The sequence below is a fragment of the Oncorhynchus clarkii genome, chromosome 25, assembly GCF_045791955.1.
Source record: "Oncorhynchus clarkii lewisi isolate Uvic-CL-2024 chromosome 25, UVic_Ocla_1.0, whole genome shotgun sequence".
NCBI lineage: Eukaryota > Metazoa > Chordata > Actinopteri > Salmoniformes > Salmonidae > Oncorhynchus > Oncorhynchus clarkii.
This window is the reverse complement of record NC_092171.1, coordinates 7,687,326-7,707,251: the sequence shown is the minus strand read 5'-3', so window position 1 is coordinate 7,707,251 and position 19,926 is coordinate 7,687,326. Positions and strand designations below refer to the sequence as shown.

At 47.3% G+C, this 19,926-nt stretch overlaps 1 protein-coding gene across 1 annotated transcript in view; it reads right to left on the bottom strand.

Annotated features, from left to right (window-relative positions):
* Positions 1–19,926, bottom strand: part of LOC139383360 (SH3 and cysteine-rich domain-containing protein-like) — an 86,116-nt gene that overhangs the window by 62,401 nt on the left and 3,789 nt on the right. Inside the window, exon 2 of the mRNA XM_071127871.1 lies at positions 15,387–15,765. Coding sequence (XP_070983972.1) covers positions 15,387–15,765 — 379 coding nt within the window. The remainder of the gene's footprint in view (positions 1–15,386; positions 15,766–19,926) is intronic.

Here is a 19,926-nt window from a genome sequence, read left to right as displayed (position 1 = left end):
ATGGAAACCAGAGGAATAGGATCCTTGTCAGATCACAATCAACAACAAGGCAACAAACAAACCAACAGCAACTGTAAACCAGAGGGGAACATAAGCCCTATAAACCTACACCTGTAGAGATTTTGTTCAAGCAAAGTCAGGTTATTGATAGTCTTGTACACTACAGTAGACTTCATAGGCCTGGTGACAAGGTTAGGTTACTGCTAATGTCAAATGTCAAGGTTACAACAAAGTGAACTCATACTAGTATGACTTGGAAGGCAATAGATGACTGTTTCTACTGCATTTACTGTGTACCCTTTACGACTGTTTTTAATAGGAACTATGACTGGCCTATATTGTGATCACTGCAATATCTATCTGGATAGCTAAGAGTGCCTGATTGACAGCATAGCAAACCTGTGTAGCCACTTGGAGACAATGAAACAGTAATCATTCACATCTCTTCCTGTTGAACACGGAACGAGGGAGAGCTTGGTTTGTTGTTTTAAAAGTGTATTGAAAAGTTTCTTAGTAGCTAGCTATCTTTTGAGTTTGGATCCCGCAACCCGGTTGGCATTAGTTGCTGGGACTGCTACTCTCTGTCCAGCACATGAGGTTAGTGGCACCTTAATTGGGGAGAACGGGCTCCATTCCAGCCATTATTATGAGCCGACCTCCCCTCAGCAGCCTCCACTGCTGTCCAGTGATCTTGCCGACCAAGGCCGGATCTGAGGAGCTGTTTGGTGTAGCTAGCAGGGTTTTCATGAGGGGTTGAACGCAGCCCACGACGTGGTTAGCCATTGTGGCTGGGACCACGGATTGTCCCGGGCTTGTGGCTATGTAGATCCCTGCTGTTTATTGTTTTCAATCTTCCCTGTGACCTGACCTGTCTGGAACTGCGAGGAGTAACAGCGCAACCTACTTTGCTACCATAAGACCAAAGCTGGCAGGAGTACCATTGAGGACAGTGGTGTCTCTCTATCCCAGGTGAAGGATCTTTTAAACAATCAAAAATAGTTCTACAAGCAGTTGTTACAACAACAAGAAAATAGCTTGTGTTTTGTCCAAATACTGGTGGAGTCAACTAATAAAATAATGCACAACCTGACCAGAGAGGTCCAGGACCTGAAGAAATGTTTGCAGTTCTCCTAAGATGACAGCAATCTGTAAGTAATTGAGAGAGGACATCAGTTCTGTATGTGAATCCATGATAACAATGACAGATAAATAAGGTTATCTCGAGGTACAATCAAGGCGACACCACATGGTCGTGGACGGAATTGCAGAATCTCCACATGAGACCTGGATGGAGTCTGAGGACAAAGTGAGGGAAATTATCTCAGAGAAACTGAAGATGGACCACAGGAAGATTGAGGTAGAGCGCACCCACAGAACTGGAAAACCCACCACCGGCCCAGGTGACAGGTCCAGGCCGATAAGTGGTCAAGTTCCTGAGGTTCAAGGACAAGGTAGCTATTCTGGAAAGAGCCAAGAACATGAGAGGAACCTACATCTTCCTCAATGAGGAAAGCTGCCATAGTGTGTGGGGTCATTGCTTGAATCCGCTATGACAGGCTCATTGCACACCCTGATAGAGCCAAGCTTATGGGTTCATAGCTTCAACCTGCAGCACACACACACCAACTGATTAATGGAATGTATATTTTGTTTTCTTGCTTTGTTTTCTCTTTTCCATGTTATTTCTTTCTCTGATAAGCTACACAGGAAAGGGCTGAAAATAGCCCATATTAATATACAGTGCCTTGCGAAAGTATTCGGCCCCCTTGAACTTTGCGACCTTTTGCCACATTTCAGGCTTCAAACATAAAGATATAAAACTGTATTTTTTTGTGAAGAATCAACAACAAGTGGGACACAATCATGAAGTGGAACGACATTTATTGGATATTTCAAACTTTTTTAACAAATCAAAAACTGAAAAATTGGGCGTGCAAAATTATTCAGCCCCTTTACTTTCAGTGCAGCAAACTCTCTCCAGAAGTTCAGTGAGGATCTCTGAATGATCCAATGTTGACCTAAATGACTAATGATGATAAATACAATCCACCTGTGTGTAATCAAGTCTCCGTATAAATGCACCTGCACTGTGATAGTCTCAGAGGTCCGTTAAAAGCGCAGAGAGCATCATGAAGAACAAGGAACACACCAGGCAGGTCCGAGATACTTTTGTGAAGAAGTTTAAAGCCGGATTTGGATACAAAAAGATTTCCCAAGCTTTAAACATCCCAAGGAGCACTGTGCAAGCGATAATATTGAAATGGAAGGAGTATCAGACCACTGCAAATCTACCAAGACCTGGCCGTCCCTCTAAACTTTCAGCTCATACAAGGAGAAGACTGATCAGAGATGCAGCCAAGAGGCCCATGATCACTCTGGATGAACTGCAGAGATCTACAGCTGAGGTGGGAGACTCTGTCCATAGGACAACAATCAGTCGTATATTGCACAAATCTGGCCTTTATGGAAGAGTGGCAAGAAGAAAGCCATTTCTTAAAGATATCCATAAAAAGTGTTGTTTAAAGTTTGCCACAAGCCACCTGGGAGACACACCAAACATGTGGAAGAAGGTGCTCTGGTCAGATGAAACCAAAATTGAACTTTTTGGCAACAATGCAAAACGTTATGTTTGGCGTAAAAGCAACACCCTGAACACACCATCCCCACTGTCAAACATGGTGGTGGCAGCATCATGGTTTGGGCCTGCTTTTCTTCAGCAGGGACAGGGAAGATGGTTAAAATTGATGGGAAGATGGATGGAGCCAAATACAGGACCATTCTGGAAGAAAACCTGATGGAGTCTGCAAAAGACCTGAGACTGGGACGGAGATTTGTCTTCCAACAAGACAATGATCCAAAACATAAAGCAAAATCTACAATGGAATGGTTAAAAAATAAACATATCCAGGTGTTAGAATGGCCAAGTCAAAGTCCAGACCTGAATCCAATCGAGAATCTGTGGAAAGAACCGAAAACTGCTGTTCACAAATGCTCTCCATCCAACCTCACTGAGCTCGAGCTGTTTTGCAAGGAGTAATGGGAAAAAATGTCAGTCTCTCGATGTGCAAAACTGATAGAGACATACCCCAAGCGACTTACAGCTGTAATCGCAGCAAAAGGTGGCGCTAGAAAGTATTAACTTAAGGGGGCTGAATAATTTTGCACGCCCAATTTTTCAGTTTTTGGACACTTACCACGCCGCATTTTGGTCTTCCGATCCATCTCGCCTCTCCTCTTCAGATGGTGGTAGAAAACAGCGACGACAGCAGCAGCAGCAGCAGCAACAACAGCGGCCGGTATCACAGGACTCCTGGACATGGGAGGAGATACTGAACGGAGAGGGACCCTGGGCACAGGCTGGGGAATATCGCCGCCCCAAAGCAGAGCTGGAGGCAGCGAAAGCTGAGCGGCGGCGATATGAGGAGGCAGCACGGCAGTGCGACAGGTACGAGAGACAGCCCCAAAACATTTTTTGGGGGGGGGCACACGAGGGGTGGAGCTAAGCCAGGTAGCAGACCTGTGCTCACTCCTAGTGCTTATTATAAGCAGCGCGTTACTGAGCAGGCACCGTGTTATGCGGTTAAGCGCACGGTGTCGCCAGTACGTGTCCATAGCCCGGTGCGCTAAAGGACAGCCCCCCGAGAGTGTCATGCGAGTGCGGGCATCGAGCCAGGGCGTATGGTGCCTGCTCAGCGGGTCTGGTCGCCGGTACGCAGTTTTGGTCCAGGGTATCCTGCGCCGGCTCTGCGTGCTGTGTCTCCGGGGCGCTGGGAGGGTGCAGTGCGTCCTCTGCCTGCGCTCCGCTCGTGCCGGGCGAATGTGGGAATGGAGCCGAAGGGAGAGGTGCGTGTAGTAAGCACTAGATCTCCCGTGCTTACCCACAGCCCGGTTCAACCTGTGCCTGCACTCTGGAGGGTCCGGGCTAGAGTGGTTATCCAGCCTGGGGAAGTGGTGCCAAGGTTGCGCACCAGAGCTCCAGTGCTCCCCCACAGCCCGGTCCTTCAGGTGCCTCCTCCTAACCCCAAGCCTCCTGAAGGTCTCCCCAGCCTGGTGGTTCCTGTGGCAGCCCCACGCACCAGGCTGTCTCTCTGTCTCCTCCCTGCAGGTGTGCCTGTCTGTCCGGCGCCGCTGCCGGAGTCTCCCGCCTGTCCGGCGCCGCTGCCGGAGCCTCCCGCCTGTCCGGCGCCGCTGCCGGAGCCTCCCGCCTGTCCGGCGCCGCTGCCGGAGCCTCCCGCCTGTCCGGCGCCGCTGCCGGAGCCTCCCGCCTGTCCGGCGCCGCTGCCGGAGTCTCCCGCCTGTCCGGCGCCGCTGCCGGAGCCTCCCGCCTGTCCGGCGCCGCTGCCGGAGCCTCCCGCCTGTCCGGCGCCGCTGCCGGAGCCTCCCGCCTGTCCGGCGCCGCTGCCGGAGCCTCCCGCCTGTCCGGCGCCGCTGCCGGAGCCTCCCGCCTGTCCGGCGCCGCTGCCGGAGCCTCCCGCCTGTCCGGCGCCGCTGCCGGAGCCCCCCGCCTGTCCGGCGCCGCTGCCGGAGCCCCCCGCCTGTCCGGCGCCGCTGCCGGAGCCCCTCTGCCCAGAGCCGCTGCCGCCCCTCTGTCCCGAGCAGCTGCCCCTTTGTCCCGAGCAGCTGTCCCTCTGTCCCGAGCAGCTGCCCCACCTATGTCCCGAGCTGTCCCTCTGTCCCGAGCAGCTGCCCCACCTCTGTCCCGAGCTGCCCCTCTGTCCCAAGCAGCCCCTCTGTCCCAAGCAGCCCCTCTGTCCCAAGCAGCCCCTCTGTCCAGTGGGGTCATTGAGTAGGGTGGCCATGGTGAGGAAGCCACGGAGGCGGACAACAAGGCGGACTAAGACAATGATGAAGTGGAGTCCGCGTCCCGCGCCAGAGCCGCCACCGCGGACAGACGCCCACCCAGACCCTCCCCTATAGGTCAAGGTTTTGCGGCCGGAGTCCGCACCTTTGGGGGGGGGTACTGTCACGTTCTGACCTTTATTTCCGTTGTTTTGTATTTATTTAGTATGGTCAGGGCGTGGGTTGGGTGGGCAGTCTGTTTGTTTTTCTATGTTTTGGGGCATTTCTATGTTTTCGGCCTAGTATGGTTCTCAATCAGAGGCAGGTGTCATTAGTTGTCTCTGATTGAGAATCATACTTAGGTAGCCTGGGTTGCACTGTTTGGTTGTGGGTGATTGTCTATGTCAGTGGCTTGTGTCAGCACAGGTCTATTTTGTTAGCTTCACGGTCGTCATTTGTTTATTGTTTGGTATGCAGTGTCAGTATTTTCTTTATTAAAGAGTTACCATGGACACTTACCACGCCGCATTTTGGTCTTCCGATCCATCTCGCCTCTCCTCTTCAGATGGTGGTAGAAAACAGCGACGACAGCAGCAGCAGCAGCAGCAACAACAGCGGCCGGTATCACAGGACTCCTGGACATGGGAGGAGATACTGAACGGAGAGGGACCCTGGGCACAGGCTGGGGAATATCGCCGCCCCAAAGCAGAGCTGGAGGCAGCGAAAGCTGAGCGGCGGCGATATGAGGAGGCAGCACGGCAGTGCGACAGGTACGAGAGACAGCCCCAAAACATTTTTTGGGGGGGGCACACGAGGGGTGGAGATAAGCCAGGTAGCAGACCTGTGCTCACTCCTCGTGCTTATTATAAGCAGCGCGTTACTGGGCAGGCACCGTGTTATGCAGTTAAGCGCACGGTGTCGCCAGTACGTGTCCATAGCCCGGTGCGCTATAGGACAGCCCCCCGAGAGTGTCATGCGAGTGCGGGCATCGAGCCAGGGCGTATGGTGCCTGCTCAGCGGGTCTGGTCGCCGGTACGCAGTTTTGGTCCAGGGTATCCTGCGCCGGCTCTGCGTGCTGTGTCTCCGGGGCGCTGGGAGGGTGCAGTGCGTCCTCTGCCTGCGCTCCGCTCGTGCCGGGCGAATGTGGGAATGGAGCCGAAGGGAGAGGTGCGTGTAATAAGCACTAGATCTCCCGTGCTTACCCACAGCCCGGTTCAACCTGTGCCTGCACTCTGGAGGGTCCGGGCTAGAGTGGTTATCCAGCCTGGGGAAGTGGTGCCAAGGTTGCGCACCAGAGCTCCAGTGCTCCCCCACAGCCCGGTCCTTCAGGTGCCTCCTCCTAACCCCAAGCCTCCTGAAGGTCTCCCCAGCCTGGTGGTTCCTGTGGCAGCCCCACGCACCAGGCTGTCTCTCTGTCTCCTCCCTGCAGGTGTGCCTGTCTGTCCGGCGCCGCTGCCGGAGTCTCCCGCCTGTCCGGCGCCGCTGCCGGAGTCTCCCGCCTGTCCGGCGCCGCTGCCGGAGCCTCCCGCCTGTCCGGCGCCGCTGCCGGAGCCTCCCGCCTGTCCGGCGCCGCTGCCGGAGCCTCCCGCCTGTCCGGCGCCGCTGCTGGAGCCTCCCGCCTGTCCGGCGCCGCTGCCGGAGCCTCCCGCCTGTCCGGCGCCGCTGCCGGAGCCCCCCGCCTGTCCGGCGCCGCTGCCGGAGCCCCTCTGCCCAGAGCCGCTGCCGCCCCTCTGTCCCGAGCAGCTGCCCCTCTGTCCCGAGCAGCTGTCCCTCTGTCCCGAGCAGCTGCCCCACCTATGTCCCGAGCTGTCCATCTGTCCTTCTGTCCCGAGCAGCTGCCCCACCTCTGTCCCGAGCTGCCCCTCTGTCCCAAGCAGCCCCTCTGTCCCAAGCAGCCCCTCTGTCCCAAGCAGCCCCTCTGTCCAGTGGGGTCATTGAGTAGGGTGGCCATGGTGAGGAAGCCACGGAGGCGGACAACAAGGCGGACTAAGACAATGATGAAGTGGAGTCCGCGTCCCGCTCCAGAGCCGCCACCGCGGACAGATGCCCACCCAGACCCTCCCCTATAGGTCAAGGTTTTGCGGCCGGAGTCCGCACCTTTGGGGGGGGGGTACTGTCACGTTCTGACCTTTATTTCCGTTTTGTATTTATTTAGTGGTTAAGGGCGCTGTACTGCAGCGCCAGCTGTGTCATCAGAGTCCTGGGTTCGCGCCCAGGCTCTGTCGTAACCGGCCGCGACCGGGAGGTCCGTGGGGCGACGCACAATTGGCCTAGCGTCGCCCGGGTTAGGGAGGGCTTGGTCGGTAGGAGTGTCCTTGTCTCATCGCGCACCAGCGACTCCTGTGGCGGGCTGGGCGCAGTGTAAGGTGGCCAGGTGATGGCACGGTGTTTCCTCCGGCGCATTGGTGCGGCTGGCTTCCGGGTTGGACGTGTGCTGTGTTAAAGAAGCAGCGGCTTGGTTGGTTGTGTATCGGAGGACGCATGACTTTCAACCTTCGTCTCTCCCGAGCCCGTACGGGAGTTGTAGCGATGAGACAAGATAGTAGCTACTACAACAATTGGATACTACGAAATTGGGGAGAAAAAGGGGTAAAATTCACAACAACAAAAAAATAAATAATAATACCAAAGGTCAAATTAAACCCTTGTCACACAGTTGTTGAATGGGGGTGCTTTCACTGACTCATTGTGATAACATGGAAGAATGATGAGAACCCCTCACGCTGAATGAGATGAGTGCAGCTATAGAATGAGCAATGGTGCCCAAGTGCCTAGACACTTCCATCTGACAAAAGCCATCCCCACTGCCCTTTCAGCTGGGTAATGACATACGGTGGTGAATGGTGGCTGGTGGGGTGAGTTGGCAAGAAGCTTCAGATTATAACAGGAGAAGTGATGGCACCATGGCAACCGCAGTAATAGTTTGGACATGTGACAGACCTGTATTGTCACTTTCTGAACTTTTTTCGCATTTTGTTGAGTTACAAAGTGGAATTGAAATAGATTTGAGCCATATGACCATGCCTCAGGACTTCCTGGCATGTGGACTCCTTGCTGTCCCCAGTCCACCTGGCCGTGCTGCTGTTCCAGTTTCAACTGTTTTGCCTGCGGCTATGGAACACTGACCTGTTCACCGGACGTGCTACCTGTCCCAGACCCGCTGTTTTCAACTCTCTAGAGGCAGCAGGAGCGGTAGAGATACTCTTAATGATCGGCTATGAAAAGCAAACTGATATTTACTCCTGAGGTGCTGACCTGTTGCACCCTCGACAACTACTGTGATTATTATTATGACCATGCTGGTCATTTATGAACATTTGAACATCTTAGCCATGTTCTGTTATAATCTCCACCCGGCACAACCAGAAGAGGACTGGCCACCCCTCATAGCCTGGTTCCTCTCTAGGTTTCTTCCTAGATTTTGGCCTTTCTAGTGAGTTTTTCCTAGCCACTATGCATCTACACCTGCATTGCTTGCTGTTTGTGGTTTTAGGCTGGGTTTCTGTACAGCACTTTGAGATATCAGCTGATGTAAGAAGGGCTATATAAATACATTTGATTTGATTTAATTGTACTTTCTTGTCATTGATCTACATACAAATAATATATCATGTCAAAGTGAAAAGAACATTCTATTAAAAACAATAATATATATATATTTTTTTTTAAATAGAATGTTCTTTTCACTTTTACATTATATAACATTATATAAAATAATATATAATAATATAATATAACAAAATAATATAGAATGTCAAAGTGAAAAGAACATTCTATTTAAAAAATATATAATAATATATATTTTAATAGAATGTTCTTTTCACTTTGACATTATATATTATTTTATATATATATATATATATACAGTACCAGTCAAAAGTTTGGACACACCTACTCATTCAAGAGGTTTTCTTCATTTACTATTTTCTACATTGTAGAATAATAGTGAAGACATCAAAACTAATATATTTAAATAACACATTTGGAATCATGTAGTAACCAAATCTAAATATATTTGATATTCTTCAAAGTAGCCACCCTTTGCCTTGATGACAGGTTTGCACACACACACCTGGCGTAGAACATTCGGGAGAAGCTTAGTAATGTCATTTACTCGAGCTCCGGGATAGGACAGTGTTTTTGCACCAGGAACAGTGCCATTTCTTACCATGGAGCTGCCCAAAATCACGGCTGGCGAGAAGGACGAGGAAATCTGCCCACTTCTATGCTTCACAGGTTTCGGAGAACCCTTCAAGGACAGGTGAGAGGCAGGATAACTTGAGCCCAAAGCTCCCAACGCCTGGTGCAGGCCTCTGACAGATGGAGAAGCTCCGCTCGATCCAGAGCAAGGACGGAAGGTGGCCTACGTCGACTTGGATATTGTAGGGGAAGGAGTAGGCACAGCGTTCGCAGACACGGGTACCCCTAGCGACGAAGGAGTAAGAAGATCAGGCTCCAGGGCGGCGAAACTATTCATTGTTTGTATCCGCTCCGGGCCTCTCGTTGGGAGTGTAGACTACTTTGCGTGAGGACGGTGTCTTTGGATTCCACAGCTCGTGACATGCAACCATAGTTAATTGGCATGCTCCTCTTGCTGTGCTCCTTCGACTCCACTATCACATGGGGGAGGAGAGGCAGGAGATGGCTCCCCTGGCATTGAACGCCGGGCAACACCGGCCTGTTGGACAATGACAAATGGCAAGGCAGAGATGCAGCCAACAAGCTTGAACTCCGTCCAGCTACCGGTGTAGCTAAAAAAGGTAAACATTCCACTCTGCGTTTTCCCCAGTTTCTTACGTAGACTGGCGACCTGCTTGATCAAGGAAGCCACTTCAATCGTCGGCAAGCAGACAATTGCTGCATGGGAACTTCGAGTGATCCAGCTTGTCCCAAAACAAAGCGTAGTAGATACAGCTCCTACAGCACTGGAACCGTTCATTTACTCCTCCAGACAAAGAGGGCTCCATTGCACATCTGGGACTAACTTCTTTAGCTTGATGGCTAGCTAAGGCTTCAACCTGCCTGTTAAGTGGGATTCCGGGACAAAAAAATAGCGTTTCTAACTGTTAAAAGCTAACCGCATCGCAGAATCTATGCAAAAACATGTTCCGCATTTATATCTAACGAAGATTGGTTACCTTTAGTCAAAAACAACAAACCAAGTTTTTCCAGCATAGTGTTCAGCTGCGCACTGAGGGGGTTTTCAGGATATAAATAAATGGGACGAAGCTAAGCACAGGCAAAATCCTATATGAAAACCTGCTTCAGTCTGCTTTACACAAGACACTGGAAGTGGAACCAAGAAGTGGATGTTTCTGAGTGGCTAAGTTTTGACATAAATCTGCTTGAAGATCTATGGCAAGATTTGAAAATGACCTTCTAGCCATGATCCTCAACACCATGACAGAGCTTGAATAATTTTGAAAATAATAATAGGCAAATATTGCACAATAGGTGCAATAGGTGCAAGGTGTCTCTTATGAGACATACCCAAGAAAATTCTGCTTTGAAAATTGATACATTTGCAAACTCACTTTTGAGAAAATGGCCTTTGAATGTTTTGTTATCAGGTGAAGAGGTCGAATTTGCCACCACCCATTCAGCATCATTCACCCCCTCTTATTAAGCTTTAGCCCCAACCGACTTGTTTCGCTCTGGCAACGTTTAGAGTGCACACTTGACGCTCTGGCCGATGATTTGTTTACCTCTGGATAACATGAAAACAGCCTAACCAGCTCTGCTGTCAACAATTTCATTACGCTTTTTTACAGACGTTTACTGACACCAACCATATTCAACGATTGTTGTACACTTTAGCTTAAGACGTGTAGCTAGCCAGCGAGGTAAACAATGTGTAAGATCACACATGTCACATAACGTCGACGTTAGCTAACGAGCCAGCCATTTAACATTTAGCTAGTTAAACAACAATGAACATAGTGCCAATCATGTTGTTACTACCCTGCATGACTATGCTGGAGGCTAACCAACCAGGTTCAATGTTAGCTAGCTAACTGTAGGCTCAAACTTGCAAAGAAAACAGCTCTGGGATACAAATAATAACGTCATACACGTAACGTTAGTTAGGGAGCCAGCCAGCTAACGTTAGCTAGCTAACAGTACACTTTAGCTTAAAATATGTAGCTATCTAGCTAGGTTAACAATGAACCTAGCTAGGTAAACAACGTGTAAGATCACACGTCACGTAACGTTAGCTAACGAGCCAGCCAGCTAACATTAGCTTGTTAAACAACAATGAACATAGTGCCAAATCACGTCGTTACTACCCTGCATGAATCTGCGGGCCCTAACCAAGCAGGTTCAATGTTAGCTAGCTAACATTAGGCTCTAACTAGCAAAGCAAATGGTTCTGGGATACGAATAATAACATCATACACGTAACATTAGCTAACAGTACATTTTAGCGTGAAATGAAACCACTTACTGTCAAAATTAGAAAAGTGCAATATTTGAAAATATAGCTAGCTAGACTATCTTACCTGTCCCTATACATCATCATGCATGATGGACGCGTCCCCCTGTCACGGATGCCATGCCATGGTTGCCCTTAGTTTGAAGATGTAATCCGGAGACAGGTGTTTTCTCCATCTCTTTAGCTATCAAACTCTAATTCCACTGATTTCGAAACTCGATCCTCCAGAAAGTGGAGAGCAACACTTAGGCAGCTCCACTACACAATACATTTTTTTAAAAGCAGCATTCGACAGGATTACCAGCACAGACAGACCAGCTCAAATAGACAGAAGTGTTTACAGATGGCATACACGTTTGTTATTAAGGCACATGAAAGTTCACATGTTCCAGAAGGCAATTTTGCCAAAAAACACATTTTGATACCAAAAAACATATTTTTATTTTTAAATGGCTCTCCTGTGAAGTTGTGACTTGCGACATACGCCTAGTTTCCTGAAATGGGTCACAAAAGTGTTCAACAAATCAAAATATATTTTAGATTTTAGATTCTTCAAAGTAGCCACCCTTTGCCTTGATGACAGCTTTGCACACGTTTGGCATTCTCTCAACCAGCTTCACCTGGAATGCTTTTCCAACAGTCTTGAAGGAGTTCCCACATATGCTGAGCACTTGTTGGCTGTTTTTCCTTCACTCTGCAGTCCAACTCATCCTAAACCATCTCAACTGGGTTGAGGTCAGGTGATTGTGGAGGCCAGGTCATCTGATGGAGCACTCCATCACTCTCCTTCTTGGTCAAATAACCCTTACACAGCCTGAAGGTGTGTTGGGTCATTGTCCTGTTGAAAAACAAATTATAGTCCCACCAGCAAAGTACCCCCACACCATCACACCACCTCTTCCATGCTTCACAGTGGGAACTACACATGGGGAGATCATCCGTTCATATACTCTGTCTCACAAAGACAAGACGGTTGGAACCAAAAATCTCAAATTTGGACTCCAGGCCAAAGGACAGATTTCCACCGGTCTAATGTCCATTGCTCGTGTTTCTGGGCCCAAGCAAGTCTCTTATTATTATTGGTGTCCTTTAGTAGTGGTTTCTTTGTAGAAATTAGACCATGGAGGTCTGATTCACACAGTCTCCTCTGAACAGTTGATGTTGAGATGTGTGTTACTTGAACTCTGTGAAGCATTTATTTGGGCAGCAATTTCTGAGGCTGGTAACTCTAATGAACTTATCCTCTGCAACAGAGGTAACTCTAAGTCTTCATTTCCTGTGGCGGTCCTCATTACAGCCAGTTTGATCATAGCGCTTGATGGTTTTTGCGACTGCACTTGAAGAAACTTTCAAAGTTCTTGAGATTTTCCAGATTGACTGACATAATTTTTTAAAAGTAATGATGGACTGTTGTTTCTCTTTTCTTATTTGAGCTGTTCTTGCCATAATATGGACTTGGTTTTTACCAAATAGGGCTATCTTCTGTATACCACCCATACCTGAACTGATTGGCTCAAACGCATTAAGAAGGAAAGAAATATCACAAATGAACTTTTAACAAGGCACGCCTGTTAATTGAAATGCATTCCAGGTGACTACCTCATTTAGCTGGTTGAGAGAATGCCAAGAGTGTGCAAAGCTGTCATCAAGGCAAAGGGTGGCTACTTTGAAGAATATCAAATATAAAATATATTTAGATTTGTTGAACACTTTTTTTGTGTTATTTCATAGTTTTGATGTCTTCACTATTATTCTATAATGTAGAAAATAGTAAAAATAAAGAAAAACCTTTGAATGAGTAGGTGTGTCCAAAATTTTGACTGGTACTGTATTTATCACCCCAGAATGGCCGTTATTCCAGAAGCTCAATATTTTTTCATGATGCATTTGGTGATGATCAATTAATTCGCACAAAACGTATAAACAAAAGCATTCACTGTGAAAGTTGATACATGTAGGCCCTTCATATGCGCAGCACATTAAATGTATTGAATTCTATAAAACAAGACTTGTGACTGTCGAAGTTGTATAGAGCCTCACAATCATCACACACGACATAACACTGCTATCATCCTCTTTTACCACTTCACCAAATCTTTTCCAAATATTACTTTTATAGCTCTCCTTTCTCTTTATTTTCAACTCTCCTGCAGCTTTTGCAGCTTTTGTTTTATTGAATTATTAAACTTCGATAATGTCCTTTTTGCATCCGTGGATTGACGTTAACTTTTTCTGCTTATGCAGTAATACCAGATAGCCTAAAGTAATGAAAGAAAAACCTCAATGTAGCCTATGTAAATTGCACAATAATTATACTTTTTAAAAATATGTTTTTAAGGTATTGTTTCTCTTTATTCAACCCATCTGCCACCCACCCGCCCTTTAGCCCCACAATATTTATTGACCCTAAACCCGTCTGCCCAGCGACTGCAGGTTATGAGGCAACCCGCGCATAATTGGCCTCCATACATGCCTTATAAGCTGTATAAAGTATATTTGTTCAATACTCAGAAACACACGCATACACACATAGCTTACAGCTAGAAAATTATTCATATCGAGGCATTCAGTAAAAGCTGGACGATTATTTATCACCTCTTTTCAACTGTAAATTACTTTCCACCCTCTGTCACCCCCCTATAACTCTCCTATTCACTCCCCAGTAACAAGGTAGACGTTTATTTAATAGGTCATTTGCAGCAAGGCCCTTTAATCAATAACCGAGTAATGTGCGGTGCTCAATCAGAGGCAACGAATCTGCTGTGGAGTTCCCATCACGTTCAATAAGAGAGACTTTTATGGCCTTCCAGTTGATGACTTGTGTACTTCCTTGTGTGTACTCCTCCTTACTTGTGTACTTCCTCTTGCTCAGTTGTGCACCAGGGCCTCCCACTCTTCTTTCTATTCTGGTTAGGGCCAGTTTGCGCTGTTCTGTGAAGGGAGTAGTACACAGCGTTGTACGAGATCTTCAGTTTCATGGCAATTTATCACATGGAATAGCCTTAATTTCTCAGAACAAGAATAGACTGACAAGTTTCAGAAGAAAGTCTTTGTTTCTGGCCATTTTGAGCCTGTAATCGAACCCACAAATGCTGATGCTCCAGATAATCAACTAGTCTAAAGAAGGCCAGTTTTAGTACTGTTTTAATGAGTACAACAGTTTCAGCTATGCTAACATAATTGCAAAAGGGTTTTCTAATGATCAATAAGCCTTAAAAATGATAAACTTGGATTAGTTAACACAACATGCCATTGGAACACAGGAGTGATGGTTGCTGATAATTGGCATCTGTACGCCTATGTAGATATTCTATTACAATCTTCTGTTTCCAGCTACAATAGTAATTTACAACATTAACAATGTCTACACTGTATTTCTGATCAATTTTATGTTATTTTAATGGACAAAAAATGTGCTTTTCTTTCAAAAACAAGGACATTTATAAATGACCCAAAAATGTTGAACGGCAGTGTACGTAATAACAAAGCACTTTTTACATAATAATAAAGCACTATTGTTCCTCAAACTCAGAGAGGAAACAAATGGTCCATTCTCCTGGTACTCCCATCTCCCCGACACATCAAACAACACCAAAAGCACGTGGTCCCTACCTACCGTCTGTTTTGTTTTATTGGCTGTCAAACACTGGCTTAGCAGATGGTCTGAAGCGACCCTCATTACTACCTTGTTACATAAGCTCCCGGTGGTCCCTGCCTGCATGGTGCCTAACAAGGGGGCAAGGAAGGTGGAGCATCTGTTTGGGGACCGCCATATGGAACTGTGCTGCCTGTCAGACACTGAGAGAGACCGACTGACCTCTTTCACTAAGCACCCAGTTCATACTGCAGCTCCTGGACAACTCTGACACATTTCCGCTGTCGGGCTGTTCCTACGGGAATGAAGCTAGTGGTTAAGTATGACTCTATGACACTTGTGACCGACCGCCTGACACATTTTGATGGATAGAACTACATCTCACGAGAAAGGGGTGGTTTCATAACAATGCTTTCTCTTAATCATTGAAATACCATATGCAGTAATTACAGAGGAACATTTCAAAACATCAACGAGAGTCACTGGATAAGTGACACCTTCCAGATCATCTGCATTTATTTTTTTTCTGCAATACAATGCGGTGCAAATGTTTATTTGGGTTGGAAGGGTGACCATTACCTACGATCATGTGGTTGCAGACGTCGCAGAAGGTGGGCTTCTTAAAGATGTGCTCCATGAAGCCGTGTCCGGTGGGGTCGATGGCGAGGGGGTGGCGCCCCGGGGAGTAGACCAAGGAAGGGGGGGCACATGGGATGGCCGGGGGCGCATTAGAGATCACCAGGTTGGAGGTTGAGCGAGGGGGGGCATGGTGGACAGGGTGGACGGGATTGGCCACCGTAACCCCGATGATGCTCATTTGGCCTGTGATGCTGCTGTTGTCCGAGAGCAGCTCTGTCGACAGCTTGGCGTCACTGTTGTTGCGCTGGAAGAAATTGTCTGCGCTCTTGCTGCGCATTCTCTTGGTTTTGAAGGAAAAGGAGCGCTTCAGCTTCTGCATCTGGAGAGAGAGAGAGAGAGAGAGAGAGAAGCTTGAGAAGAAATTGACTATAGTCCCATCATAATATATTAAAGCATGTTTATTACATACTGTACAGTATGTATCAAATTCAGTCAATCTTGCTCATGACTGTAGTATGTATGGGTATCTTTGCTCCTGAAATTTCCATCACTATACGCATTACATCTGTACAAGGTTCCGTAAAGTCCTGTTCTGCACTATTACTCCATATGACTTCTCATTGGGCTGTTCCAAGAAAACTCACATTTAGTCTTGCCTCAACTGAAAGAGACAACCATTCATAAATTTTCATTTATTTGTAGCTTTCTGATGCTCAATATTGCCCACTTACATTGCCAGGGCAACTTGATTTTGTTGTTGTTGTGAAAACTCTGTATACAGTAGGTCCGGTCCCCCATCTCGAAAGGAAATGCAATTTCCTGGGTTAGGCTATGCATCATGGAGGGAGCTTATCATTTCTACCATGCTGGGCGGCAATTCCGTGCCACAACCTGAATCAATTTCATTACTGCTTCTCTTTTTTAAACTATAATTTATAGAGCAACCCTGGAGACAGGAAACAGCTCCTCTACAACCTCTAGAAAATGTATTTCCTAATCTTGAAGGACTTATCGTTTACTATGCTCCCACTTGGGTAGTGACAAAGTCTCAACCGAATGATTCTCCAACAAACGATCATTTCATTGCTTCCGTATCTGTCCAGTCAGTGCCTGCAGCGTCACATTGTAAATAATAATTTGTTCTTAACTGACTTGCCTATTTCAATAAAGGTTCAATCAAATGTAAAAAATAAACATTGAAGAACATTTCTTTATAAATGATGGTGAATGACGGTCATAGAATGGTCTCATAAAAACATGATGTTCAATTACACAGGACAGGGCTGGCTCTGTAATGGGGACCCAACACCAGGGTGAATTGAGTGCCTATTTTCTGCTTGCTATTTAGGTGCATTTGTCCCTGCTGTTCAATCGAGTACAGGCTTAACTGAACGAACAACAAAGACGGAATGCAATATGACATTTTATTAAATAGTTTGGGGAATGACCTCGTTTACGATGATGTGATGGCAGGTAGCCCTATGCAGGGCTGCTGGCATCGAAGCCCCCCGCCCGCTGGGGTAAAGGAGTTCCAGTGGCGGGCCCTAAGATTATTATAGCTGGTGGTGGTGGGGAAGTGGATGGTTGTTGAAAATTGTTGCCAAAAAACAGCAAGTGAGAGAACATGGGTAAGTTGACATACAGTATAAATACATCCCAATAATTACACCCATTGGTTGAGAAAGAGGAAGGTGATAATTGCAAGGTTAAACAGCAGGTGTGAGGAATGTGCATTATTGTGCTGTGTTATAGGCTATAAGGTAAGTAGGTGAATGACATTCTGCACATGGCTAATAGGAAAGAGGAGAAGAAAGAAGACGCTCTTTTGATGATGATACATTTGTATTCATTCCCAATATGCCCGTGGAATAGGAAACAAAAGTGAATTATGTTATGCTTCAGACCAGCCTTCATGATCGAACTTTCGTAAATTACATTTGATCTGGTTTTATTAGATTGGCCTCAACAATGATTTCTAGGTTACATGACTGGAAAGTGTTGAGGTTAACACACATAAGCCTATACAGTCAGAGGATCATTAATGTTTTGTTAAGTTGAAATCACCTGGGGTGATCAATGATTGTATAACAGTTCAAATCAACTGAGTGGAGTTGTGGCAGCAAGTGTATGATCAGGAACTATTGATTACTCAGGTCAATCTGGAAACAATCAATCCAGCCCTCTACCACCTACACATCACGGTACTCTGGGAATTCACTGAAGCTTTGATGTAGCCTAGCCTTCACTCTAGGAGATTAGGAAAGAAAATACCTATCAATAATGTTCAGAAACACACAGCGTTCTCACTGAGAAACGCTGCCTTTTCTGTTTGTTTACCTTCTTAGTAATGAGATGGAAATGAAACTACGGTCGAGATAAAAAATGTTGGCATACATTGTGGCATCTTGAAAGTCAAATTGTAACGTTATCTCTCTTTCCATTTCGATTCAAGTCTAATTGAATTAAACAGGTAAGGTGGGGTAAGACATGAGCTGATAACTTATCTAAGGAATACCTGTTCTCCATTTCAATAGGGCCTGGCTGAGAAGTAGAATTATAAAAGCAATCCCTAACATTGTCTAGCTACAGGAGCATTATCATTGAATTTTGCACTTTTTTTCTCTACTAAGACCAGAGAGCGACATAATACACTAGACATCAGTACTTTATGAGCATACAGTGCATGTGTGTTATCCAAGAAAAGCACATTAAAATAACATCAAATTGATCGGAAATACAGTGGAGACATTGTTAATGTTGTAAATGACTGCTGTAGTTGGAAACGGCTGATTTTATATGGAATATATACATAGGCGTACAGAGGCCCATTATCAGAAACCAGCATCCCGGAGTCGCCTCTTCACTGTTGACGTTGAGACTGGTGTTTTGCGGGTACTATTTAATGAAGCTGCTGGTGGAGAACTTGTGAGGTGTCCGTTTCTCAAACTAAACACTCTAATGTACTTGTCCTCTTGCTCAGTTGTGCACCGGGGCATCCCACTCCTCTTTCTATTCTGGTTAGATCCAGTTTCTTCTCACACGGAATAGCCTTCATTTCTCAGAACAAGAATAGACTGACGAGTTTCAGAAGAAAGTTCTTTGTTTCTATCCATTTTGTGCCTGTAATCGAACCCACACATGCTGATGCTTCAGATACTGAACTAGTCTAAAGAAGGACAGTTTTATTGCTTCTTTAATCAGATCAACAGTTTTCAATTGCAAAAGGGTTTTCTAATGATCAATGAGCCTTTTAAAATGATAAACTTGGATTAGTTAACACAACATGCCATTGGAACACAGGAGTGATGGTTGCTGATAATGGGCCTCTGTACGCCTATGTAGATATTCCATAAAAAATGTCCCGTTTCCAGCTACAATAGTCATTTTGTCACACCCTGACCTTAGTATTCTTTGTTTTCCTTGTTATTTTGTGACAGAATCACCCACTAACCAAGGACCAAGCGGCGTGGTAACAGGCAGCAGCAGGAGAGGCAGCAGCAGCAGCAACAGCAGCAGGAGAGGCAGCACTATGTAGAGACATGGACTTGGGAGGAGATCCTAGATGGGAAAGGACCCTGGGCACAGCCAGGAGAATATCGATGCCCCAAAGAAGAGCTGGAGGCAGCGAAGGCGGAGAGGCGCTAGTATGAGGAGGCAGCACGGCGGCGCGGATGGAAGCCCGAGCATCAGCCCCAAAAATGTCTTGGGGGGGTGGCACACAGGGAGTGTGGCGAAGCCAGGTAGGAGACCTGTGCCAACTTCCTGTGCTTACCGGAGGGTGAGAGAGACCGGGCAGGCACCGTGTTATGCTGTGGAGCGCACGGTGTCCTCAGTGCGGGTGCATAGCCCGGTGCGGTACATACCAGCTCCTCGTATCGGCCGGGCTAGAGTGGACATCGAGCCAGGTGCCACGAAGCCGGCTTTACGCATCTGGTCTCCAGTGCGTCTCCTTGGGCCGGCGTACATGGCACCAGCCTTATGCCAGGATCCACCAGAGCCGCCTGTCTGCCAGGATCCGCCAGAGCCGCCAGTCTGCCAGGATCCGCCAGTCAGCCAGGATCCACCAGAGTCGTCAGCCAGTCCCGAGCTGCCCCTCAGTCTCGAGCTGCCCCTCAGTCCGGAGTTGCCCCTCAGTCCGGAGCTGCCCCTCAGTCCAGTGGGGCCATTTAGTAGGGTGCCAATCCTAGGTTGACAGCGAGGGTCGCCGTTCCTACGAGGAGACTAAAGCGGACAAAGACTATGATGTGGTGGGGTCCATGTCCAGCGCCAGAGCCGCCACCATGGACAGACGCCCCACCCAGACCCTCCCCTATAGGTTTAGGTGTGCGGCCGGGAGTCTGCACCTTTGGGGGAGGGGGGGGGGGTACTGTCACACCCTGACCTTAGTATTCTTTGTTTTCCTTGTTATTTTGGTTAGGTCAGGGTGTGACATGGGTGATGTATGTGTTTTTGTCTGTTTCCTTTCTAGGTATATTGTATGTCTATGGTTGCCTAGATTGATTCTCAATTAGAGGCAGCTGTCTATCGTTGTCTCTGATTG